General features: G+C 47.4%; 11 protein-coding genes and 2 non-coding genes; 7 read left to right on the forward strand and 6 right to left on the reverse strand.

The window, feature by feature from the left end:
• CNAG_01952 overlaps positions 1-1,428 on the forward strand; it is a 2,512-nt gene extending 1,084 nt beyond the window's left edge. The window contains exons 7-15 of the mRNA XM_012197479.1: positions 1-8; positions 69-173; positions 222-280; positions 331-362; positions 411-511; positions 571-668; positions 733-923; positions 1,012-1,082; positions 1,138-1,428. The exon at positions 1-8 is cut by the window's left edge and continues 182 nt beyond it. In XM_012197479.1, coding sequence (XP_012052869.1) covers positions 1-8; positions 69-173; positions 222-280; positions 331-362; positions 411-511; positions 571-668; positions 733-923; positions 1,012-1,082; positions 1,138-1,152 — 680 coding nt within the window. In that variant the 3' untranslated portion in view covers positions 1,153-1,428.
• CNAG_01953 (hypothetical protein) lies at positions 1,320-4,013 on the reverse strand. XM_012197122.1 has 11 exons: positions 3,569-4,013; positions 3,438-3,506; positions 3,091-3,373; positions 3,018-3,033; positions 2,889-2,967; positions 2,444-2,823; positions 2,326-2,387; positions 2,098-2,268; positions 1,931-2,014; positions 1,842-1,871; positions 1,320-1,760 (listed from the first exon to the last, which is right to left on the reverse strand). The coding sequence occupies exons 1-11, from the start codon at positions 3,710-3,712 to the stop codon at positions 1,456-1,458; spliced, it is 1,623 nt and encodes a 540-aa protein (XP_012052512.1). The 5' UTR covers positions 3,713-4,013; the 3' UTR covers positions 1,320-1,455.
• Positions 4,014-4,034: 21 nt separating this feature from the next.
• On the forward strand, positions 4,035-4,741 carry CNAG_13035. The gene is made up of 2 exons (XR_001046299.1): positions 4,035-4,380; positions 4,463-4,741. It is a non-coding gene; the product is annotated as a hypothetical RNA (non-coding RNA).
• On the reverse strand, positions 4,666-6,161 carry CNAG_01954 (aldo-keto reductase). XM_012197480.1 has 5 exons: positions 5,943-6,161; positions 5,670-5,874; positions 5,362-5,608; positions 5,162-5,303; positions 4,666-5,105 (listed from the first exon to the last, which is right to left on the reverse strand). Exons 1-5 carry the CDS (start codon positions 5,993-5,995, stop codon positions 4,763-4,765), a joined length of 990 nt encoding a protein of 329 aa, XP_012052870.1. The 5' UTR covers positions 5,996-6,161; the 3' UTR covers positions 4,666-4,762.
• Positions 6,162-6,448: 287 nt separating this feature from the next.
• On the reverse strand, positions 6,449-8,176 carry CNAG_13036. The gene has a single exon (XR_001046300.1). It is a non-coding gene; the product is annotated as a hypothetical RNA (non-coding RNA).
• Positions 6,450-7,899, forward strand: CNAG_01955 (alcohol dehydrogenase). Its single transcript, XM_012197123.1, has 4 exons — positions 6,450-6,661; positions 6,715-6,933; positions 6,987-7,436; positions 7,498-7,899. Exons 1-4 carry the CDS (start codon positions 6,547-6,549, stop codon positions 7,815-7,817), a joined length of 1,104 nt encoding a protein of 367 aa, XP_012052513.1. The 5' UTR covers positions 6,450-6,546; the 3' UTR covers positions 7,818-7,899.
• A 159-nt stretch (positions 8,177-8,335) lies between the features above and the next one.
• On the forward strand, positions 8,336-9,910 carry CNAG_01956 (hypothetical protein). XM_012197481.1 has 4 exons: positions 8,336-8,743; positions 8,808-9,197; positions 9,262-9,403; positions 9,483-9,910. The coding sequence occupies exons 1-4, from the start codon at positions 8,395-8,397 to the stop codon at positions 9,682-9,684; spliced, it is 1,083 nt and encodes a 360-aa protein (XP_012052871.1). The 5' UTR covers positions 8,336-8,394; the 3' UTR covers positions 9,685-9,910.
• CNAG_01957 (20S proteasome subunit beta 7) lies at positions 9,863-10,966 on the reverse strand. XM_012197482.1 has 4 exons: positions 10,920-10,966; positions 10,535-10,866; positions 10,099-10,480; positions 9,863-10,048 (listed from the first exon to the last, which is right to left on the reverse strand). The coding sequence occupies exons 1-4, from the start codon at positions 10,932-10,934 to the stop codon at positions 9,935-9,937; spliced, it is 843 nt and encodes a 280-aa protein (XP_012052872.1). The 5' UTR covers positions 10,935-10,966; the 3' UTR covers positions 9,863-9,934.
• Positions 10,967-11,103: 137 nt separating this feature from the next.
• CNAG_01958 (het-c2 protein) lies at positions 11,104-12,173 on the forward strand. XM_012197483.1 has 5 exons: positions 11,104-11,185; positions 11,233-11,317; positions 11,373-11,431; positions 11,496-11,762; positions 11,848-12,173. The coding sequence occupies exons 1-5, from the start codon at positions 11,150-11,152 to the stop codon at positions 12,007-12,009; spliced, it is 609 nt and encodes a 202-aa protein (XP_012052873.1). The 5' UTR covers positions 11,104-11,149; the 3' UTR covers positions 12,010-12,173.
• Positions 12,174-12,282: 109 nt separating this feature from the next.
• CNAG_01959 (condensin complex subunit 1) lies at positions 12,283-17,439 on the forward strand. XM_012197124.1 has 13 exons: positions 12,283-13,341; positions 13,398-13,591; positions 13,667-14,494; positions 14,565-14,680; positions 14,766-14,902; positions 14,973-15,045; positions 15,107-15,646; positions 15,724-15,914; positions 15,973-16,161; positions 16,221-16,541; positions 16,599-16,741; positions 16,800-16,926; positions 16,981-17,439. The coding sequence occupies exons 1-13, from the start codon at positions 12,322-12,324 to the stop codon at positions 17,317-17,319; spliced, it is 4,218 nt and encodes a 1,405-aa protein (XP_012052514.1). The 5' UTR covers positions 12,283-12,321; the 3' UTR covers positions 17,320-17,439.
• An 82-nt stretch (positions 17,440-17,521) lies between these two features.
• On the reverse strand, positions 17,522-19,950 carry CNAG_01960 (efflux protein EncT). XM_012197484.1 has 7 exons: positions 19,397-19,950; positions 19,241-19,336; positions 18,994-19,185; positions 18,765-18,941; positions 18,336-18,701; positions 17,981-18,282; positions 17,522-17,915 (listed from the first exon to the last, which is right to left on the reverse strand). Exons 1-7 carry the CDS (start codon positions 19,664-19,666, stop codon positions 17,633-17,635), a joined length of 1,686 nt encoding a protein of 561 aa, XP_012052874.1. The 5' UTR covers positions 19,667-19,950; the 3' UTR covers positions 17,522-17,632.
• Positions 19,951-21,397: 1,447 nt separating this feature from the next.
• On the forward strand, positions 21,398-24,033 carry CNAG_01961 (MSP domain-containing protein). XM_012197485.1 has 5 exons: positions 21,398-21,743; positions 22,004-22,156; positions 22,219-22,334; positions 22,385-22,531; positions 22,905-24,033. The coding sequence occupies exons 1-5, from the start codon at positions 21,701-21,703 to the stop codon at positions 23,328-23,330; spliced, it is 885 nt and encodes a 294-aa protein (XP_012052875.1). The 5' UTR covers positions 21,398-21,700; the 3' UTR covers positions 23,331-24,033.
• CNAG_01962 (ubiquinone biosynthesis protein COQ4, mitochondrial) lies at positions 23,510-24,504 on the reverse strand. XM_012197486.1 has 2 exons: positions 24,079-24,504; positions 23,510-24,020 (listed from the first exon to the last, which is right to left on the reverse strand). Exons 1-2 carry the CDS (start codon positions 24,427-24,429, stop codon positions 23,577-23,579), a joined length of 795 nt encoding a protein of 264 aa, XP_012052876.1. The 5' UTR covers positions 24,430-24,504; the 3' UTR covers positions 23,510-23,576.
• Between the last annotated feature and the right edge of the window lie 105 nt (positions 24,505-24,609).

Below are 24,609 nucleotides of genomic sequence, written 5' to 3' on the forward strand. Positions count from 1 at the left end.
GCCGAAAGGTACGTGCTGCAAATGTTGAGCTGATGGCCAAAGAATGGTCCTAAGCTGGGGGTCTGTAGCATATCTTCGCCGCTGTGCAAGCATCCCTCAAAAGGCTCAATGTAGAATATATCGATGTCCTCCAGTGTCATCGATTTGATTATAATACTCCCATCGAAGAGACTGTCAGTTACTCTGCTTTCCGCAGGAATGCGCTTGCCTGACTATTGCAGATGCAAGCCTTACATGACGTTGTCCAGAAGGGTTGGGTCAGATATATCGGCATGTCTAGGTCAGTGTTTCGTCTGAATCAATGGCTGCATGATAATTGTAGTGGGATAGTTGTTGGGCATACCAATTCCATGCCATGCAGAGTAAGTGACATCCTCCTCCTCAGAGATATAGACTGACATCCACTGCAGATTACGCTATCAACAACGGTCTTACCGCATTCATCTCCATGCAAAACTTCCACAACGCCGCTTATCGTGAGGAAGAACGCGAGATGATCCCTACTCTACAGGTATGTCCTTCCCGCCGATTTCTCTTTCTCATATAGGTATATTCTCATCCGCTGGGTAGATGTTCGGTGTTGGATGTATTCCGTGGTCGCCTCTCGCACGAGGATTCCTCACTCGACCCTGGAAAGACTCTACGTCCCTTCGATCCCAATCAGATGCGTAAGTGTCCTCTCTTCTCCGTCTCTCTCTTCACAAAATACATCCTGAGTTATCATTTGTATAGTCTCTACAAGGCCCGTGGTTTCTCCGACCCCGCCGTAGCCAAACAGCGCATCAACGAAGCCATTGAGCAAATTGCCGAGAAGAGGGGTATCAGTATGGCTCAGGTCGCGTTGGCTTGGTCGTTGAGCAAGGAGTATATCACAGCGCCTATTGTGGGGACCACCAGTCTTGATAAGCTCAAGGATTTGCTTGGTAAGTTTTGTTTATTTGAAACAGTCGATACGAGGGGTAGGGGTTGGGTTGGGTTGGGATGCTGATATATTTGTTGGGGTGGATCTAGGTGCGATAAATTTGAAGCTTACGCAGGAAGAGAAAAAGGCGATTGAGGAGCACTATGTTCCACAGGATGTTGTAAGCGATACTTGTCCCTTAGCTCGTGGCGAAAACTAACCCCCAATATTTGAAGACTGGTCACCAGTAATCCAGAAAGCGCAAGCCACAATTAAAGGGAATGAAATGAGGTCTCTCCGGTAATCGAAGGCCGATGTGGTAAATAAAACTTGAATGAATTGTTGGGAATGCTTTCTTCTTACAGTTATCAATAACTGCTCCCGTAAGAACTGCTCAGCCTCTATCAGTTCAAAGCCATAAACTTGCAGCTTGATTCATAGAAGGGAAAAAACAGTGAGATGCCTAACATGATATTACAACAGATGCGCGCATAGTGTGTGATTATATGATTGTATTTATTGATCGCACCAATCCCCCAATCTATCGGCCATCTTCAATTCACGGGAAACATCCTGGGCGTCTCAACGAACCGCCCTTTCTGATTCCCAGCACCCATATCCTCAACCGATATAGTCTCTTTTTGAACCTCCTTCGCCTCCTTCATCTCTACATCCTCCCCCTTTTCCTTATGGATATGCAATAACCGCTGATACAGAGACCTGTTGCCAGCAAAAAAGAACAGGAAAGGGATGACGAACACCGCCATACCAAAGCAAAACCAGACCGTAGCTGCCCATCCATTGGGTATGTGATCGTACATCTGGCCGCCGGCTATGGTTCCAATGGAGCTAGATATAGCTAAAGAAGGTGGATGGGAAAAAGATTGGAGTCAGATTTGCTTAATAGCCATATTTGGTTAAACAGGGTATCGAAACTTACCGAACGCGATGTTCATAGCAGCGAATTGATCTGTGGAACATATTAATTAGACCATCTAACCAGGTGCGATACATGGCCGAATAACGTACGAATTTCACTGACGCCATCAACGTTTCGCGCAACCATTGTCACCTCCAAACCCGTCGGCGCCATGGCGCAATTAGGGAAAATATCTACCATTTGATCCAATGAAAGTCAGTATTTAAGAGGTCAATATATGGGTTACCGTACTACATCAACAAAGGTGGATACATACCAGACAAGGCGAAGAAGACTATGAATGCACCCAAACTCTTTTTCAGGAGCATAAGAGGTAGCCAAGGAAGTGTGAGGACCATAGCCGGCAGCATGAGCCATTCAGCGCCATATTTGTCGGCCAAGGCACCGATGATTGGGCCGCAGAAGAATGTTGGAGCAGCAGCGGCCACTAATGATTACGAATGAGCATGGGTAGGGGGATGATCAACAGGCGGAGGAGACGTACAGTAAATGAGGCCAACAAAGTCGGAGTCTTTGCCCCAAAGGCTTTGCACATGGAGTGTCAACCTAATTCGATATATCAGCTATTCAACTTCGTCTCTTAATAATCATGAGTCATATACGTGGGTTCTAAAGCACCGATGATCGTCCCGTACGCAAACATCTGTATGAACGAAGTCATACCCCTTGGCGAACTTGCCAATGCTACAAGCACCTGCCAAGGAGACAGTTCCACTCCCGACAATCTTGCCTTCTCTGCTGTCGTCAACTGGATAAAAGGTGAAGTTTCCGCTTCGGCCGGCATGATGACTTCACCATTTACTACTTTGGGTTGAAGACTTCCAGGCGCAAGCTTGAGGCGCTTTTCTTCCCATCTGCGGAGGTCGGTACGCTCAAGGACGAAGAGACGTAGAATCAGGTCGATGAAGCAGACGATGATACAGAAGATGAAGGGCGCATGCCATCCTAGTTTGGAGTAAAGAACACCGCCGATGGGAGGAGCCTACGGTAGGTTGACGTGTTAGCTAATGTATATGACTTTTTAGCATATCAATTGAGAACACGTACGATGGTTGTGCCGATGGACACTCCTGCCATGGCAAACCCCACTTGACGGCCAATATGCTCCTCTTCAACATTTTCGCATCTGCATTCAGGTCAGCCAGGGCATTAATTTTCGTGACCATGTAGCCTTACATTAAAGCGAATCCGACTGAATACATTAGATACATCAGTCAGTGGTGTTCAATTTGTTGGACCATGGGCTCACCAGACCACATAACAGTACTTGACGCTCCCTGCAAGAATCTGCTGACGACCATAGCCCAAAATGGGTTGGCGAGCATGAATAAGACCAAAGCGAGTTCCAGGACTATCACAGCGATAACAAGTGGGATACGGCGGAAGGGGTACTTGTGGAAGAAATAAGCTACAGGCAAGGTACAGATCAATATCCCCATTGAGTAGGCGAACAGTAGCCAAGCAGTGAGCGCAGAGACATTGGAGTAACCCATATTTTGCAATCGATAGGGGAGGACTGGTACGATAATAGTCTACCGGATGGCCCACAAGTTAGTTATGATAATTATCGTTTCCACATGAAGTTAATGCACCCACGTAGGTGAGGATATCTGTACATGTTCCTAATGAGACTACTAAGGTGATGAACCATGCGGAACTCCTCCACTAGATTGATAGACATGTCAGTTTTTCAGAGCTCATAACAGCTTATATGTAGTTCGACTTACCTTTGCTCCCCAAGGCATTGGCTGAATACTCTGGGCAGTGTGCTCCAACGACGCTTCACCAACCACAGGATAATCGAGGTTCGTGCCATTGTCGCGAACTTCACTTTTTGTGGCATTTGACGAGGCGTCAATGGTGTCTTGCATGGTTCAAGAGTTGGATTTGTTATTGGTTGTAATTGTGCGTATGCTTGAGAACAGTGAATATGATGTAGTCATAAATATCTTGATCCTGTAGACATCTTGGCAACGATATTTATACAAACTGTCATTTCGTCCACGCATGATAGTACGAGGAATGTACAGCAGCCGCGAGTCGGACAAGTCAAAAAACGATCTTCTTGCTCGTGTATCTCGTTTATCTCGCCACTTGCGCCACACTCGATACTTTCGGTATTTTCGTCTCGCTTCCTTTTTCCAACTTCTTTTGGGCATTTTCCCTCCGTCATCACTTGCAAGAATCCGAGAAATGGTTAATACAGCCGTAATGCAACACCACTCCAACTCTTTCGATCGTCCATCCATCATCAAATTGAGAATCTCTCCGCCTTGTCTCTCTTGTCCTATCGGCACCGATGCCGTCTGACACCCAGTTATTAGCTTCCCGCAAGGACATGTGAAAATCGCAAACCGCAACTCAGCAGGGATGTTTGATGTGATGATCTGGGAGCGGGTCGCTAAGGACCGAAAGGCAGAGTGAGAGATGTGGTTGAATAAAGAGATGAATTTGGAGATGAGTGAATGTTCTGAGGGCAGGACGAGCAAATTGATGAGTAGACGATAACGGGGGTGAACATATTGGCAACCATATAAAAGTAAGTGTTTTATATCTACCTTTGTGAAGCCCAGCAACTATTTTTTATGCATTGGAAACTGACGTCTATGACGCTCCGAAAGAAGAATTAGCGAGAGGACTGGCCCAAAGGAAAATGTCTTCGGTCGTCTATACCTTCCCGAAAACGACTGTCCCCGCCCAACAGCGTTATCGAACTCAGTTTCTTCCAACATCGCCATCTAGTTTGATTGCCTTCATAAGTCTACCTCCTAAGTTACGTCATGATGCTCTCGAGCCATAACAGCAATGGGATTATATACTGAAAGTTTGGAACATTGCATCTAACACTCCGTCATCAAAGTAATGGGATACAGTGTCTCATATTTTTATCTATTGTCATGTAATTTAGTCGCATTACTCGACTAATGGCCAACCATCTTCAGCGCCGCCTCTCCATACCTTGCCCCAATTGGCTTAGCCCTCTGCACCAAATCTCTAATTTCAGCAACCTCGGCTTCGCTAAGCTCAATCTTCCCAGCCGCAAAGTTTTCCTCTAACCTCTCAGAGGTCTTAGTCCCAGGGATGGGGATCGCACCTTGGCTGATGACCCATGCGAGAGCGATTTGGCCCGAAGTACATCCCTTGGCTTTGGCGAGCTTTGCGAATTCATCGACAATCTGGAGATTCTTGGGCATGTTTTCTTTGCTGAATCGAGGGATGGTTCGTCGGATGTCATTTTCAGGGAAGTCGTCCGGACTCCGATACCTATTCACTGGTGTTAGGAAAGAACCTATGATGTAGTGAGGAGAAATCGTACTTACTTGCCGGAGAGTATACCCTTGCCCAGAGGCGAGTAGGCAATGATGCTGACACCAAGCTCTTTGGCGGCATCGATCAAGCCGTTGTCTTCATGGTCGGTAAACCAAGGAGAGTACTCGATTTGGAGGGCGTCGATCTTGGCAACTACATTTATAGTCAGCTAATGTCATCCAAACAAATATTCCGAATATGCAAAACTTACTGGAACAAGCTTTTCGGAGGGTAGCCACACCACATTCGCTTAGACCGATATACTTGCACTTGCCAGCCTTTCTTAAACCATCGAGCGCTGTGATAGATTCTTCAAGGGGAGTATTGGGGTCAATACGGTGGAGATAATAGAGGTCGGGATAAGATCCAAGTCGCTCCTTGGTGCCTTCAATGTATTTGTTGATGTGGGAGGCCTTGTTGGTGACGTTCCCGAGGCCTTCGGAACCGGGCTCTAAGCACTGAGATGCATCAGTCGGCCTTTTTTCTTTGCTGCTATTGTCTTTACTAGAAGATACTTACGTCAAAGCCGCATTTGGAGGCAATAAAGACCTTGTCACGAGCGTTGTTTTCCTTAAAGAAATCGCCCAACAATTTCTCATTGTGGCCCTTGCCATAAACGACAGCAGAGTCCCAGAAAGTGCACCCGATATCCAAAGCCTTCTTCAAGGTGACCTTGGACACATTATCGTCGGCAGGTCCGTAGCTCTGAGATAAGCCCATGCATCTGTTTAGAGGGAAATCCTGGTCAGTCAACTTCACTGAATGTCTGCAGCAACGGCAAGACACTCTCACCCGAAGCCAGGGACAGGTACGGAGATGCCTTGAAACTTGAGTTGCTGAGGCATGGTGCGGGTAAAGGGTTTGGGTTTGAGTGAAGATTGCAAAGCTTTCCAAATCGCGGCTCCTTAATATACCTGTTGTCGCCTCTGATGACGACACGAATTATGCTCGTCCTGGGAGTGTATATACACAGCGTATACAGCGATGACGATTCGAGTGCGTGGAGGGCTAGTACGGACGACGGACGGAAAGTGGAGGATTCGGGGGTGGAGGTGGAGGATTCGGGGTGGAGGTGGAGGATTCGGGGGTGGAGGTGGAGGATTCGGGGGTGGAGGTGGAGGATTTAAAGGGTGGAGGTGGAGGCAGTCGGAAAAATAAAGCGGGCAAGAGGTGGAGGCAGCGAAAAGAAGTGGAGGAAGGGGATGGAGGGAGGGTTTATTATCGTCATTTCGGAAGCATATCATTAAAAATCTTGCATGCCCGTCGGCCTATTTTTATGAAGCGAACCATCCCGATAAACTTGCCAGAGCTATATAAGACTCCCCTTGCTCATCTATCCAAACCCTTCCATCAAATCGTGTAACTTCCACTACAGCTGAATATTACAATAATCACAATGGTCGCCGACAACGAATTCAAAGGCTGGGCTGGTTTGGACGAGAAGGCCTGCGACGGCAACCTGTCATTCCAGGAGTTCGCTCCCAAGAAGTGGGATGAAGATGACGTTGATGGCAAGTATTGCCTCCTGGAATAAGGAAAGCCGCGGGAGCTGACATGTCAACAGTTAAGATTTTGTACTGTGGTGTCTGTGGTTCAGATGTCTCCTCTTTAACTGGTGAATGGGGACCTGTCAAGGACATCTGCCCCCAGGTTTGTGGCCACGAAATCGTTGGTGAAGTTGTGAGGATCGGCACCTTTCCCGAAAACGGCCTCAAAATCGGTGACCTCGTTGGTATTGGTGCCCAATCAGACTCTTGTCGTGAATGCGAATGGTGCAAGGAAGGTCAGTCATCTCTGTCACGATCCAACATGCACATACTGATATGTACATGCTAGGCAAGGAAAACTACTGTGCTACCCAAACCATCACTTTCAACTACCCCTACAACCGTGGTCCCAATGGCAAAGGGTCCATCTCACGAGGTGGTTTTGCCAAGTATTGGCGAGGACCTTCCAAGTTTGCTGTCCCCCTTCCTTCCGGCCTCGAGCCTGACGTTGCGGCACCCATGCTTTGTGGTGGTGTCACCGTTTACAGCCCCCTCGCTCGCTTCGAAGTCGGCACCAAGCGTAAGCGCGTCGGTGTCATCGGTGTCGGCGGTCTGGGTCATATGGCTATCCTTTTTGCCAAGGCCATGGGCGCTGAGGTGACCGCCATCTCTCGAAGTGATGCGAAGAAGGAGGACGCCTTCAAGCTTGGCGCTACCGATTACTTTGCTGCCGGTAGCAACTTGCAGGAGGCTGTCAAGGATCGCTCTCGATCTCTCGACTTTATCCTCTGTACAATCAGTAAGTCATCATCGTCAATGGACTTTTACCCCAACTTGTATGCTGATCCCTGTACTATCAGATCCTGAGAGTTTCCCCATCAGCGACTACCTCCCCCTTCTCACCCCCGCCGGTGTCTTCTGCATCGTTGGCGTCATCCCCACCCCTTTACAAGTCCCTGCTTTCCCTCTTATCATGCACAGCGCTTGCGTCGCTGGTTCCAACATCGGTAGCCCCAAGGAGATTACTGAAATGTTCGAATTTGCTCTTAAGCACAACATTAAGCCTTGGATCCAGAAGTGGAACTTCAACGATATCAACAAGGCGTTGCCTTCTTTCCGGAAAGGTGACCCCAGGTATAGATTCGTCTTGGTTAACACCGATAACGGCGGCAAGCTTTAAGAAACTTAAGGAACTTGCGATTATCCTCTGTTCTTAGAAGGGTTGAAGAGTCAATAGAGCATTTTTGGGATGTAGGTGGGGAAGCAGTATTTGACAGCATATGTATAGCATGCCTTCATGTGTTGGAGTCTCCTCGTTCAACCAAGACAACAGCCGGAAAAGTGAAGAAAGACCACTGACCGGAAGAACACACAGTCACGTGAATCAGTGCGTGTGCGATGTTTTTTAGCTGCGCTTGACGTTGCCAAATATTCAATAAGTAGAAGGGATTTCCAGGTAAGATGAGCTTTGAATTATGCGATATGGTCCGAGGAGACTGTTGTTGTTTTCGTTGAGCTACTCAATATGAGGAATTCGAGAGGCAAATCGGAGAAAAATTGATAACGAATGGCGCACTGCAATCGTTTATACGTAGTCTACTTTCGGTATGAACTTTGAAAGAAGTTCCACGTCATAAGATATCTATCTAAAGTCGTCGCGACTAACAAGCATTCATACGCAGCTTCGAGAGTCTGCAACGGATTTCCACAATCTCACAGTCTGTTCCTCTTTCCAGTTTTCAATTCTTTCAGGAAACATGCCTCGTTCAGCTTTTAGACTATTCTTTCTTCCCTTATTCTACCCTCTATTCATCCTTCTTCACCTGACATTCTCCGTTTTCTCCCTGCTTCTGCGCATCTACCAAGCCCTCACTACCCCCCTTTCCTCCACTATTGACATCGAACATGTTCTTCCCCCGAAGCATATTGGGTTGGTGCTTGTACCGAACCTACGTTCTGGCGGTGGTGTAAGAGGGAGAGCGGGTGGAGTATCGGGAAAAGAGAGAAGAAAGAGAGAGAGGGAAGGGTTGGTGGTGAGTGTACGGAGGGTCGTGGAATGGGCTGGGGAAAGAGGTGTTGCAGAGGTTTCAGTATGGGATGGGCAAGGTATCTGAATTTTCTGATAGTTTGTTCTTATAATACGTTCATTTGCTAATATGGAATGTATAAGGCTTGACACAATCCGCTTTACCAACCCTTATTCGCACTCTTTCGTCCACTTCCACTTTACCTCCTTCACCGCCTTTATCACCACCTACAGAACCCAGTCAAGACACTTCTTCCCTTCCCGCTGAATCAGCCAAATCCAATGAGAGGCTAGAAAGAAGGGAACCAGTCATCTCCCCGGCGCACACAAGACGTCCATCTTCTCAGCTTATTGTCGGCGCTGGTGTAACGAGTATCACTGTCTGGCCAGGAGGAAACGGAAGGGAAATGACAATTCACCTCTTACCACCCTCTAGCTCAGCGCCTGCCATCGCATCCCTGACAAGGAGTTATGTGGCAGAGCAAGTTCCTTTGGAGGATATCACCGTAAAGAGGGTCGATGAGGACATGAAGCGTGAGTCTCTCTTTTTAACATGAAACAAATGGAAGCAGGTATTCAAGGTCATGAAATACAATAGAGCACTTGCATTTTATAAGCCACCCTGATTTGTTAATCATCCATCAACTTTCACCACCGCCATTTTACAGCGCTTTACTACCCCGCCGAGCACCAGAATTGTGGGGGTATCCCTTCTGGGCTTTACGTATCACCGAAATTTAGTACGTTCCCCTTCCTCATCTCTACTTGCCGTTCTATTCTGTTTTAATAGAAGAAACGATACTAAGCCAACTGGCACAGCCAACATCCAACCCCAATCCCATTCCTTCATCATTTGACACTCCTCATTACTGCCCTCCGTACTTCTGCTTTTCCATTCGTACGTAAAATCGGACACGGCATATCTATCCCGGACCGACCGGCAGAAGAGGTCTTAAGTAGAGATGAGTGGGATGGGGCGATGAGAGCTTGGGTAAAGGTTGAGCAAAGGTTAGGACGATGAGATGCGACGTGGGTTATAGTGTTATGTGGATTGCCGTGCTTTTTTGTGTATGCATGTGCATATCTTTATGCACTGCTCGCGTTGCTTTATGCGCGGTCACTTAGGGTCATGGTATGCTTGGTGTAATAAGGGTAAAGTCTCTTTGTCTGGTACAACAGAGTGGCACCATGCGACGCGATTATCCTCTTTCCGTTCGTCATATATGCATTACAAATACCATCCTAGACTTCTATCCAATCTCCTCAAGCTTCTACTGGGTCTGCGCTCCGTACCCTCTCAAACCCTCTGCAAACTTCCATTCTGTAGGAGCTGACCTAGAGTCACTGATCTTGACACCTTCTTCTGTGATAGTAGCGACTTGGTACTATTTGCTTTTATCAGAGAAACGTTTTCAAAATAAGAGATATAACTGACCTTGTTGATACTCCTTGCATCCCTGTAGAACAACACCTTCATACAATCATCAATCAACTTCTCCGCCTCTTCCTGAGTTAACAATGGCCCCTTGCCATCAATCCCCGCCTTCGCTTCATATGCTTCCCTCAAAAGCGGTTGCGCGAGATGGGCTCCAAAGCCCGTCGCGAGCGTAGGCGCAGAATAAGTTGTACCGAGCAAATCGACGTATGCGAGGAAACTTTCTTTTTTGGCGTCGTCCCAACCACCGACGAGAACGGCGTTCCAGATGGGGTCGACTTTGCTTCGGCGGGCGTAAAAGAGATTGGAGAGGAGAGTGTAGATATTGGAAGGAGAGAGGGAGGGGTGGGAGTCAGTCAGGGAGAGAGCAGCTTCCTCTCGTCTACATAATTCTGTCAGCATCACATCTTACGCCGTTTTCGACAGATGGACATACAAGAGTCCGTCGAGCTCCTTTTTCAACCACTGGTAATCTGACATATCGCCCGCCACACCCAAAAGGGTATGTTTCCCCAGAGGATGAAGACGCTGGATATCTCTAAACCTCGCAAGAGAACCATATGAGCCTAGATTATCAGCCGCAATCATCACACCCTTGTCAAACTTGATACCGAGAACAGAGGTACCGGTTACAAGAGGTTGTTGGGTGTGAGACACGGGACCATGGTGGGAAGAGGTGTTGTGGCGCTGGGTTTGGGCGAGGGGAAAGGTGTTGTAGTCGTTGAAAGCAGAGTTTGCTGGAGCGGGCTGCTTCCATAGAGCGGGATGCTGCGTTGCGTCAATGTTGGATATGGTGTCCGCAGTTTCCCATGGAGACTTACGTTTGAGATGGCCATCTTGGACAGATATAGAGCAAAGTAGAGAAAACGAGGGAGTATAGACAAGAGCGATGATGACTGGAGGGACGACGCGAATGCGAGTGCGAGAGAGAGTAATTACGTAACGCTAATGACCCTCTCCTTTGTGGGGTCGTGGACGGGCGAAGATGAGCCGATCCCGAGTGGACTCAACTCTATCACTTCCAGTCATTACATCTATCTGGCTATACACAATGAGTGAACAACAGTTCTTCGAGACCATCACAAAGGTAGTTGCATGCGATTGCTTGAATGGGCATCAGCTCACACGGCATAGTCCTTCACAGACGTTACCATCACCGAGCAGGGTGTCGATACTGCCGAGTTCCTCGAGGCTGCGGAGGGTTTAGTCAAGATCTTCAGTAAGCGCACCTAATCTGTGAGCTGCATGGTGCAAGCACTAAATAGAATCCATAGACCTTTTTGGTAACCCCGCTTTCGCTGTCGTGCAAAATGACTTAACCGGTAACATTGCTGTACGCTCCTCCTTTATCTTTAATATATCAGACACACCTCACCTTATTCCATTTGATCGTTTAGAAAATCCGAGCATACCTCGCCAAAAACCCCTCCTCCGGCGCCACCCTTGAGTCCCTCCTCGCCTCTGAAAAAGCCAACATCCCCAAGGCCAAGGACCGCGTCGCGACCGATGCCTTGATGTGGTTGCTTCGTGGTCTCAAATTCACCTCTTTGGGCTTGAAAATCAACCTTGAGAACAAAGACGAAGAGCTTTCTGCCAGTTTTACCAAAGCTTATGAACAAAGCTTGAAGAAGTATCATGGTATGATGATTAGGCCCGTGTTCTACGTGAGTCACTGCACAGACCATGACGGCAAGCAGTCGTACCATAAAGCCTTGCCTGGCTAACCTGCTACTCTTCTTCAACCTACAGCTCGCTATGAAAGCCTGTCCTTACCGTGCTACTTTCTATCCCAAGCTGGGCCAGCCCCAGGAAGAAGTCATGCCCAAGCTCGAGGCTTGGCTCAAGGCTTTGTACGAGATTGTTGAAAAGGAGGAAGGTGTCTTCAAGGCAGGCTCTTACGGCGAGATCTAGAGTAATGGAATCCCTAGTTCACGAGTCATTTATTGCATCGGCGCTGCGACGTAAATTGGGAGAACGGGCCGCATGAGGCTTATGCCTTGCAGTAACACATCGCAGTAATACTTGTACCAGTATGCAGTTGCAGTTCCGTATATGTGCATTGGTTGACAGGCTTGACCCACCCATACGGAGAACAATTTGGTTCCGTTTTGTTTTGATGCCGTCTTTTTCGCGACGCGTTTGTAAACAAAACAAAACAGCCGAAAACAAACCTCGAATGCCATAAGCATTCTTCTTTTTCCATCCCCATCTACAACAACCGCAATGGCAGAATTCACATTGCAAGAACACCTCCTCGCCCTCTCAGATCCACCGCTGTACCAAATTCCTGCAGAACTCGACATCCCTTCTCTCCGAACATCGTCTATCGACTCTTCCCTCTCCTCCGCCATTGAAGAAATCGCAGGTGACCCAGAATCCATCGTAAACTCCTCCCCATCGACATTCGACGTCTTCCGCTCCATCCTCAAGTACGCAGACCAACCAAACATCGATGCCGGTATACTCACCAAATTGCTGGATGTTGTTGTCTCTGGACTGAGTTATCACTCGAGCGCGGTGATGGCAATTGTCAATGGACAAGGATTTGGTGCTGAGGCCGACATGGATGCACCGATGGTGCATAAGCAGCCGCTTGAGATGTGGGCGTTTCTTTTGCAGTGGTTTGTCAACGTTGCAGAACGCGGGGCGGGAAGGACGAACGATGAACCGAGACAGGCGATGACAGGGAGAGGTAAGAAAAAGATTACAAAAACTGCTGCTGGTGGAGCTGGGGTAGCAACATCATTTATGTTTTCAGATCATCTCCCGCTAGTGCTTGGTACGATGCACAAAACTCTTCGGATAGCGACTTCACGATTATGGCGTACCTCTTCCGAAAGAGAAGCCTTCATCTCGTGCTTTGTCAAACCCGCATACCAACTCGCCGAGACAGAGGCATACCTCAAAATTTCCGAAGTCCGTCTGGGCATATTCAAAGTCATCTGTCTCGCCGTCAAATTTCATCAGCATGCTTTCGGGGCCCAAACATCGATTATGCAGAATTTGACGTATTTCGAACATCTCTCGGAACCAATGGCGGAGCTGCTGGCGATTTTGGAAAAGGAATTTGATTTTTCGCAGTTAGGAGAAGAGGTTCTGAGGGATGTAGCAGGAAAGAACTTTGCGCATAATGATGCTAAAGGCCCGAGGAGTTTCTCGAGATTTCTCGTTAGGCTGGCAGAGTTGAGTCCGAGGATGGTGCAGAAGCAGATGCCATTGCTGCTCGCACATCTCGATAGTGACGTACGTCCCTTTCCATGAGTGCTCTGCGGAAGATGGGACTAATGTCGTGGTTTTAGGCGCACCCTATGCGGATGGCTATTGTAGAGATCATCGGTATCCTCATCAAAGACATTTCATCATCTGATGAAGGTGACGAAGAGCAAAAGACGAAGCAGATCGAAAGGTTTTTTGAGTTGTTAATGGAGAGATTTTTGGATCTGAACTCTTGGGTGAGATGTAAAGTCCTGACAACATTGATCAAGCTCTGCGAGTAAGTGGTGTGGTCTTCGTTATTCAGGGACGGATGCTCAAGGTAGCTCACATAACTTTGACCTGACGCAAATAGCCTACCTGCCAAATTCCCTAAACAGCGTCATCAAATTACCGAACTTACCATTCGCACACTCGAAGATAAGACATCCTCTGCTCGTCGATATGCTATCCAACTTCTGTGTAAATTGCTGGAAACTCACCCGTTCGGTGCACTTCATGGCGGGACGCTGAATCTGCAAGAGTGGCAGGAGAGGTACGACAAGGTGGCAGACGAGCTGAAAAAGGTGGACGCGCAAGAGTTGGAAAAGGCGAAACGGGAAGTAGGGATTGAGGATGATGATGAGGAAAGTGAAGATGATGAGAAGAAAGAGGATGAAGAAGGGACAAAAGTTAAGAAAAAAAAGGAAGACGGGGTTGAAGAGGAAGACGACGAGGTTCAAAACGAATCCACCCCAAAATTCAAGAAGAAGAAACCCCGTCAATCACAACTCGACCTATCCGCCATCCAATCTGAACAAGCCTCCATCGATCCCAACCTCATCACCAAACTGCGTCTCACAAAAAAATACTATGGCGATGCTCTCCGATTCATCAACCAATTGGAATCTGCCATCCCAACCTTGTGCCAGTTACTCGTCTCCACCACGAAAACAGAAGTCCTTGAATCTATGCGGTTCTTTAGGGTCGCGTATGAGTATGATATTGCCTCGGCCGAACAGGGAATCAAGACGATGTTGCATCTGATATGGACAAAGGATAATAATGCGACAGCGGGGGACGAAGGGGAAGGAAAAGGGATCCGGGGCAGTGTGATTGAGTGTTATAGAAGTTTATATTTCGATGTGGTGCCGGATTTATCGCCAAAGCAGCAAGTGAATAGGATCACGAAGAATATGATTGAGTAAGTATCTTCATTCCCGTAAATTTGGAAAGGGGAAGGGGCTAATGATGACGCCTTTTTTACGGGTTAGACGGACGTATGGTGCTACGTTGGCAGAGTTGACAAGTCTGGAAGAGTTGATGCGCACGATGATGGGAGAGAATATGGTGCATACCGATGTTGTTAACAAGCTCTGGCAAGTCTACAGTGCGTCTTCTCCCCTTTTTCTTCTTTACCTACCAATATTTCCGCTGAAGATGGAGCTAATTAAGAATGGGTTTGTTTTGAGTAGGTACCGAGCAAGAAATCCCCAAGGCGCAGAGGCAAGGGGCAATCATCATTCTCGGAATGTTGGCCCTAGCAAAGAGAGAGGTGGTGACCGAGAAAGTGGACAAACTGTTGAAGATTGGTTTAGGACCTTTTGGAATGGTAAGCAGGAACCGAAGTTAATATAATGCTAAGGGTTTTGAGAGCTGATGGACATTATATCGAACGATAGCACGATTTGGTGCTGGCGAAGTATACTTGTATCGCTCTCCAACGTCTCGGCGGATCTGTGAAGAAAGTCAAAGGTTTGTCTGTCCGACCGCTCGATGGAACATGTGATCCACGGAGACTAATCCTCCGTTATAGGGTCCCTCCAGGATAAAACAATGCGTTTACCAATGGACAATCCTATCTTCACCAAACTCCAAGATATCATCGAGTTCTCTCCCAAATCTCCCCAATGGTTCTCCATGGCTGAACAGGCTGTTAACACTATTTACCTGTTGGGTGAACAACCGGATAAACTTTGTACGAAGATCATAAAAGACTTGACAACGAAGGTGTTTGAAGCGCCTGAAAAGGAAACGGAGATCGAGAGGGAAAAAGAGGAGGGTGAGAAAGAAAAAAATGGGGAACTGGAGAATGGAAACCAAGAGACCGCTGAAAATGGTGATACCTCCGCGACAGCAGATAACGAGTTGGAAACTGTGGACGATGATGAAACCTCTCAAACCCAGTCCCAACTCGCCCCTGCCAATGAAGAGGTAGCGCCTTTGAAAGCACAAGCCAGTAGCTTTAGGATTGCTCAAATGGTTTTCGTTGTTGGTCATGTGGCTTTGAAACACATCGTTTATCTTGAGCTTGTGGAGAGGGAGTTCAAAAGGAGGAAGGATGAGAAAGCAAAAGGTAAGTCCAGCTTAGCTTCTCTCATCCGCCATTTTCTTATAGGGTATTGAGAGAAGTAAAGTTAATCGTCACTGCAGAGAAAGCGGCTGCGAAGGCTGCTGAGAAGGACCAAAACGATCTCGACGCTGTAGCAGGTAATGCTGAGGATGACATCGGTGATCTCATATCTACCATGAAAGAGAAAGAACTGTTGTATGGCGAGAAAAGCTTGTTGGCCGTGTATGGAGATTTAATCGCGCATATCTGCGCCAGTCCAAAGAAATACAAAGTGAGTTGCTGGTGCCATGTGTGAGAATCGGTGGATGGACTGATATGTTTTGATGTAGTATCCTTCACTCCGAGAAGCAGCAACGCTGAGTTTGTCAAAGCTCATGTGTGTTTCGTCCCAGTTTTGTGAACAACACTTGCCGTTATTGTTCAAGATTCTCGAAACGAGCAAAGACCCCGTCGTAAGGAGTAATATCGTGATTGCTTTGGGCGATATTGCAGTTTGCTTTGGTAACCTGATTGACGACGTAAGTAATTTCAGTCTGTCTACAATGGAACGTTCCTAGCTAAATAAGCTTATGTTTAGAACTCTGAACGTCTCTATCAAGGCCTCGCAGATACCGACCTTGTCGTCAAGAAGAACACCCTCATGGTTCTCACCCATCTTATCTTGAACGGTATGATCAAGGTCAAAGGCCAGCTTGGTGAAATGGCCAAATGCTTGGAAGATCCCGATCAACGAATTTCCGACCTCGCGAGACTGTTCTTTACGGAGCTGTCCACAAAGGACAATGCGCTGTATAACAACTTGCAGGATGTTATCAGTCATCTGAGTATCGGAGCGCATGCCGTTGATGAGGAGACGTTCGAAAGGACGATGCGATTCATTTTCACCTTCATCGAAAAGGTAAGCATTTTGTTCGAAGTCTATAAAGAGATATACCAGGCTGATGTGTCAAAATAGGAAAAGCAGGCAGAATCAATCGTGGAAAAGCTATGTCAGCGATTCAGACAGGCAACAGAGGAGCGACAATGGAGAGACATCTCCTACTGTCTTTCACTCTTACCATTCAAGTCCGAGAGATCCGTCAAAAAGCTCATCGAGGGGTGCGTCTTATTTACACTTTTGATGAAAGATGTCCTGAACTAAATTTGATGACTTCAGTCTGCCATTCTATCAGGATAAGCTTCATGAAGAGACAGTGTTTAGACGGTTCACGGAGATCTTGGCCAAGGCTCGAGCGAACAAGGCTTCTAACAAGCCTGAAACTGAATTGCAAGAGTTCGAACGGGTTCGTTTTTTGCCTATTTCTTTCAATCTTTAAAGCTTATGATGCACGTATCAGATCCTCAACGAGCATCAAGCAAAGGGTCTTGAAGATCAAGCCCTCGAAGCGGACGTATTACGCAAGGCAAAAGCTGCCAAACGCCGTGCCGCCAAACGACCTCCTGCGGCGGCAGTGAGAACGACCCGGAGAAAGCAGGTCATTGAGGAGGATGTTGAGGAAGACGAGGAAGAAACACCTGCTGTCGATGAGGAGGAGGCTGAGGAAGAAGAAGTGGCATCTGCACCACGGAAGAAGGCAACCGCAAGAAAGGCACCATCAAGAAGAGGAGGAAGAAGGAAGAAAGTTGTAGAAAGTGAAGATGAAGACGAAGAGGATGAAGATGAGGATGATGAGTAGGTTCAGTAATAGTCGTGGACGATTATATTCTTCCATATATATGGGTGTTGTAGGATGCACTATGATTTTTTGGCTCTCGACTCAGGTATTTTACCGATTTCCGCCAGATATGCACTAAATGAGATGCCCGCCAATTTATTCTACTATTATGGCGGTGACAAGGGAGTTTTCAAGCGCTGAAATGGAGGGGAACTGTGGCAATGAGTGAAAGATAAATTACATTAATACATTTTTGTAGGATTGCTACTCTATATCATTCGTTTTATAACACGAATACTCTAATCCTTCTCTACAACTTAGCCCAAACGCAGACTTATGCCCCAAACGCCGCAGCAGCTCCCTCTTCCTCTGATGTTTTTGGCATCTTGCTCTGTCTAAAGAAAACAATAATAATCAAAGCGTTCACCACAAGCCACCCGAATTGGAACCATAAGGACGCTTGAACGTTGGCATAGTTGGTCATTCCTCCGGGATTAAGGGTGAGAAGCCCAGCCTGTACAGTGAGGCTGATGGCAGCGCCAACTTGGAGGGAGACTTGGAGCATCGCACCCGCAACACCAGAAATCTCGGGGGGAACAGAGGTCATAACTGTGATACTGTGCTAGGGTCAGCCATCTGCCAAAAGGATCACATAGAAAGCTTTCAAAGGAGATAGACATACTTTGTGGCTAAGAAACTTATCATAGCAGCACCACTTCCAATGATGAATGCGGGGAAAAGCCATCTCCAATAATCGCTCCCGAGTTTGCCATCGTTGAAAATGATGAGCAGATACATGGCAGCAGCGACGATCATACCGCCAGCAAGGGGGATTCGGGCACTGCGGACTTTTTGAAGAAGTCGAGGAATAAAGAATGCGACGAAAAGAGCTGAAGCACCTTGAGGGAAGACTCGGAGGGCGGCAATGATGGCAGGTTCGTTGAAGTAGTCGATGGATCGTTCGACAAGGGGCAGTTGGCTCACCTGTATTCCAGATATCAGCTCTGAGCAGTGCGGATAACAAAGAATTGACTTACACACCACCAAGGGTAAATACCAAGCGCAAAGACGATCAGTAAGGTCATGTTTGGAATCTTCCAGAACGATGGAGGGATCAAAGCGTAACCCTCAGATAACCTCGCTTCGTAGATAAAGAAAGCAACAAAAATGGGCCAGCAGAGCAAAAATGGAACCAAGAAGCCTGGCTTTTTCCAGCCATAAGAAGCGCCGAGAGTGATACCAAGGATAAGCAAGATGATGGAGACAAGCATCATGAAGCAGCCGACAATGTCGAGCCTTTTGAGTTTATCTCGAGTTGGAAGTTGCTCAGCCAATTCTCCCGCGGATTGGGGGATGAGAGTAAGGGCGGAAACGCCGAAAGGTACAATTACGATAGCCATCATCTGCAAAAAAAGGAAAACAATCGTCAGTTAGCTAAACCCCCTGTTGACGGATTTGGGACGTACTCGGAAGAACCATCTCCAGCCGGCTTGTTGGTCATTGGCAGTGATGAATCCAAAGAAGCCTGCAATAACAAGACCTGTGACATTGGCGATAGCACCGCTGAGACCGAAAATGGTAAGAGCGAAGTTGAGCTCTTCCGGCTCAAAAAGAGCAAGGATCAACCTGAAAGCCGAGGGAATCTGCAATATCTGATCAACCATCATTACCTATTATATGGAGGCCCAAGCTTACGGTAGCAGCCCCAGCAATTCCGCTCAAGGCACGGAAGATGAAATAGGCAAACTGGTTAGGCATAAAAGAGATGACCAAGTTGACAGCACCGAGTCCAAGGAAGCCGTATGCGAAGACGGCTTTTGCCGAGTATAGGTCCGCTACACGCCCCCAAAATAATAAAAATGAGGCAAATGTGACCGAGTAGCTAGTCTGTGATATAAAGGTCAGTTTGAGGCCCATTAATAATATTGTATGGCCAACTTACAATGATCCAAGAGGAAGCCTCGTATTGAATGCCAAGGTCTTTTTGAATGGCATCTGTAAGGACAAAAAGAGCAGATACGGAACAGACATCGAGATACTTCGTAAATGTAGCATCGTCAGCATATGTAGATATAAAGCAGTGAACGATTGTGCCTACCTGAGCAACACTGAAAACCAGTAGTAAGAACCATTTGCGGCTTGGACTTAACTTGGTCAAACTGCCTTCCTTCTGACTTTGAGCTTCGAGATGTACCTCAGATTTAGTCGAAGGAGGTAATAGCTCGTCGATCGATTTCTTGTCAAGGTGCTTTTCTTTGCAAATGGCGTCCACATCAACTGCTGTTCCATCGGGTGATGGAGCACCAGAAATAGGTGGTGTGAGAGTGCTGACGGTATCTCCCGTTTTCGTTCGAGGGAGTTCGGTCATTGTTAATATATTTAATTTGCTTTGTATTATTGGACCAGTTAAGACGGAATGGCGTGCCCAGAATGGTGAGATAGAGAGTTGTTGATGAGAAGAAGAAGAGCTGCTTTTTCATACCCCAAAACAGCCACATTATATACCCTTCCACTGGTTCTCATCCTTTCGACAAGTTTCAAGATGAATCAGCGATGAAATTTTCCAATGGCGTGAGTAAAGCTTGATAAGCAGAAAAGGAGCATGACACCGATGTGTTGTATACCTTTTTATTTTCATTTTATTAGAAAAGCAGTTAAAAAAGTCAAAAAGGAGTGCGATACATAGATCGTTGATGATAAAGACCGAGAAATGGAGGTGGAGGCAGGCCCTTATTTGTCATCGCATCGTTCAGATTTGGATCTGATAGAATATGGAAGGTGGGTGAAACGCCGGATCGCCGCTTCTCACCGAGCTATCGACTCGCTTGATACTTCTTCGTTCGGGCACGTGGAATTTGATTATTAAGCCGCACATCAAAGTCGGGACCAAGACCGAGTATACACCTACAGGTTGGTGTGCTATGCAGTCATAAGGGACATCTTTCGGATTAAGAACAGATAAAGACAAAGAAACGTGGTCGCTGGCCGAGGAACAAAGTAGCTGCTGCGCATTGTTCTGGCAGCCCACATTTCACGATTACGCGTACTAACCTTAAAAAGGTGATAGATATGAGTTGAAACGCATCTAATTATTGCGTGACTGTTGTCAACAATTGCTCCACCGCACAACACAGTGACGGGTTCATTCATGCAAGTCACTCCGTGACTACCATGTAAGACATGGCTATAAGGGTGAAGGACGCACATTCCACGTTACATTTCCGTTTGGGTTTTTCGGATTAGCCTGCTAAATAGCTTCGCTCGCTGCATATTATGGTCTGTGCGTTTATCAATGGCTTGCCTGCTCATTCAATGCATAAGAATCGTCGACGGCGACAGCTGCCCACGCACATCCATTGAGTGAATTTGCGAGGATCATGGCCGTCATCCCCAGTGGCATAACCCTAACTATCCATGCCATCCTGGAGGACAACCATGCGTTTTAGGCTACATTTCCAGTGGGACTGCGACAGGCGATTATTGGTTTGTCTGCACGTACTTCTCCGCAAAACATTTGTCGACGATTGCGACTAGTGTCAGACACTGATAACCGAAAGAGAAAATTCAGTGACTTTTGATCATTGGTCAGACCGGCCACATTTTACGAAGGTGATCGAGTGGCCTTGTCGTCGGTCGGAGACCCATGATAGTGGGTAATCGTGCGACACAAAGAACTTTGCTGATAAAAATTTCAGTCGTTGCAATGTGTACTATGCTGCGTTGGATCTATGCTATGGTATAATAATATGCATAAGAAAACAATTCCTCGCTGCTCACAAGCATTATGGTGTGCGATGTCTCTTAGTGCTCCATGTTCGAGGTTTTCGATCTCTGCGGGCGGTACCAGGACGGCAGCTATGATGTCTTTGGAAGATCTGCGAGGAGATGAATGAAGATTTTCAGCGAGGACAGCACAGGTCCAGAGCTATCATGCCACTCGTCCGTTTGCCAAGAGTACTAGTTCATGCAAGTATACGAGAACAGAAAAAGTAAGATATCATGCCCTTGTATATAAAGTTCCACGTCACAAGAGCGACCGGGCATACTCGGTGAAAATGATGTGGCATTGGTTGTAGATCGGCGTCATCATTGATCGTCCCGTCCTCATAATAGTGTTGTTCATTTCCCCTATTTCTCACCATTTCCCTTTTTCTCCTTCATTTCTCAACTTGACAACCATCCATAGAGGAGTAGCCGACACGTAAACGCACTTCATATTCACAGTTAATCCTGCAAAACTAGTGTCCACCTATCGCCTTGTGTTCAGCGTCACTCAACAAGCCACGCCCTTCCACCTTGATTTCTGTTTGACCAAGTCGACAGAACAGTTAACCATATCCGTCAAGCCATTTTTCTGAGATATATACCGGGTGGTTAGATTACTCAATAGAGCACGAACAACATGTCGATCGAACTTACTCCCGCTACTCAATTGGGTTTCCCCCGTAAGTCATGTCTCAACCGATGGTCGTGATGGGAGGTGATGTGGAAAGTCAGAGGGCAAGGTTGCGTCGGAAAGCAACCATTAAGGAGTCGTGCATGGAATACAAGGCGTTAGAGCTGCTCCCTGGCGTCGCTTGGTGTTCTGAGGCGCGGTCGGCTGCGCAACGCCCCTAACGTCCTATCCTCCTATCACCATCCCTTTGTCGCCTCCTTTCTTCATCTGTAGCTGAATGTACTAACCTTTTTTTCCGCTCTGATGCAGGTCCCTTCACCAATGTCGTCAAGCGCTCGCTTCTCATCCACAACCCCAACTACCACCCTGTTGCCTTCAAGGTCAAGACGACTGCGCCGAAGCAGTATTCTGTGAGGCCCAACTCTGGAAGGGTTGAGGCTGGAGAGAGTGTCGAAGTGCACAGTGAGTAGCGTCTTGTAATACGAATAAACTGGTGTATTGCGGACTGATGGCTGGATATTAAGTCATGTTGCAGCCTTTAGCCCAGGAACCCCCTCCCCACGCCAAGTGCAAGGACAAGTTCTTGGTTCAGTCTGCGTTCATCACTCCTGACGAAGAAATGCACTCTTTGGCGGAACTGGTCAGTTGCCTATGCTGTTGAAGAATCCAAGTGCTGACATCTTTGGATAGTGGTCACAATTGGAGAAGACAAACAAGGGCGCTATTAGCGAGCAAAAGCTCAAGGTTGTGTACCTCCCCGCCGAAGACGGATCCACAAATAACCAGGGCATTCCTGAAGAAGAAGAGGTTGGTGAGGCTAGCAGGGTTGAAGAACCAGTGAGTAGCTGCGTGTTTCCTAGGGGGAACGGATTTGACCGTGATCTTCCTCTTCACTTCCTTTTCCGCAACTTTCAATTGCGAATATCTTCGTCTTGCTTCAAATTCTTTTTGGGTGATTCGCATGGCAAAAAGAACAATATTTATCATGAAGGCTTGACACGGTGGACCACAAAGCCGGAAAAGGAGTACGATCCGGCTCTTTTCCGTAATGGTGGTTTGACCTACTGGGAAATTGAACAGCCACCTTACAAGCCTCCTGTCGCAGTTTGTCTTTTTTTTCAGCTTTCCCTTCATTCTTTTTTGTGCATGACTATATAACCTCCTAAAGATATTTAAATCCAAAGGACCTAGAAGGCTAACACTTGCACAGGCCATCTTCAGCCACGCCCAAACATCACCTTCCCATGAGAAACCCTTCTCTCCCCTCGAACAACCCAAGTCTGTCGACATTACTGCTCCCGCTCTTGCCCCTACTCAACCTCCTCTTCCATCTCTCACTCCCACTGCCGTTAACGCAACTAACTCTGCACTCGAGCAATCTCTTGCGGCCACCACCTCTGATTCTGAAAAACTTGCTGTTGCGCTCAAGGAGATTGAGTCTCTTCGTGCCCAATTGGAAGAGGCCAAGGGTCCTCAAGTCTCTGGCTTGAGGAAGCGGGGTACGGCCGGAGGTGCTAACGAGCCTGCCAACAAGCCTGCGCAAGCTGTGGCTACTGCTCAGCAGCAGGGTGTCCCCCTCGAAATTGTCATCGGGCTCATGGTCGGTGTCTTTGTGTTGACTTATCTGTTCTTCTAATTACTCGCTCAAAAGCCTGGAGTGTTTTTAGAATGTGTGGTAATGGGAATGAAAAGGAATGGAGCAAATAAGCGCTGCAGGTAGGGAGAGAAAAGGGAAGGGATTGTATAGGGTCTAAATTAGGACTTCGATGTCGAGGGGATTTACCATTTACCTATTTTTATTTATAAGGTAGATTTGTTTATTTCAGATATGATTATTGACTCTGTGCATCATCATATGCGGTTCAAACAACATGATTTTCCACTACCAATCTTCCGGCTCATCCACCCATTCACCTTTTCTTCTCAACTCCCTTTCTGCCTCTCTAATCTTCCTATACCCGCCCCACCTCGCTTCCACTCCCTCTGCATCATTTCTCTTCACCCCCAGTTCTCTCCTCAGTTCCCCTATGCCCTGCTCCCACCTCTTCTCCCAATACACAGTCACGAGGCTCCTCCCTTCCCGCCCCGTCCTTAGTGCCCATGGTACCCAATCCCCCGTCCAAGTCTCTTTTCTCTTTAACCTCAGGGGACCGAAAACAGAGGAGAGGAGTGCGACGGGAAGGGACATATTGGATAATTCGAGTACTTTGAGGGATAGTTCATGTGGAAGAGTGGGGGGTAAAGAGAAGAGGGTGTGGTAGAGATCGTGGGTTTGGCGGTAACGAAGCATTGTATATGCTAAGACTGGAGAATCGATGTATTGTACCTGAACTTCGCAATAAGCTCCAATTGCTTCTGCAGGTGAAATGCGTCAAAAGGCTCACAGGAGCTCGGCTCTCCGGTTCCAGCCCTCCATCTCCCAACCACTCTACATATTCTCTTCCCAGCGTGCCCCTCTTCAGTTCTTTCAGTTTCTCAATCGTCTTATTCGTAATCTCCGGTCGATCCTTCATAATCTGTCTCCCCTCTGGCATTATCTTCATCTTCTCATGTAGCGCCGGGAGGAAGATACCGGCTGTGGATTCCGAGAGGGAAGCGATGAGATCACCGCGTGTGACGTCGAGGACGCCGACAACGCCGGAGCCGACTGCGAGAAGGGCGTTTTGGGAGTGAGAAAGTGGGATATGGCCTGGGTAGTTAGCCGTCCGAGTGAGGAGGCGGAGACAGGGGCGCATGATGAATGACCTGGCAGAAAAATAGCTGAAGAACGAGGTGGAGAAACTACTAAGCGGACGGAACGAGGAAATCGGCGGAGGTAGGATCGAAGAGTAAGAGAAAAGTGCCAACGTCATAACTTTTTGCGTGCGACGCTTTTTGGTTGAGGGCGACTCGGATTACCGAAGTCACTGAGACGA

Source organism: Cryptococcus neoformans, chromosome 11 (assembly GCF_000149245.1).
Source record: "Cryptococcus neoformans var. grubii H99 chromosome 11, complete sequence".
Classification (NCBI taxonomy): domain Eukaryota; kingdom Fungi; phylum Basidiomycota; class Tremellomycetes; order Tremellales; family Cryptococcaceae; genus Cryptococcus; species Cryptococcus neoformans.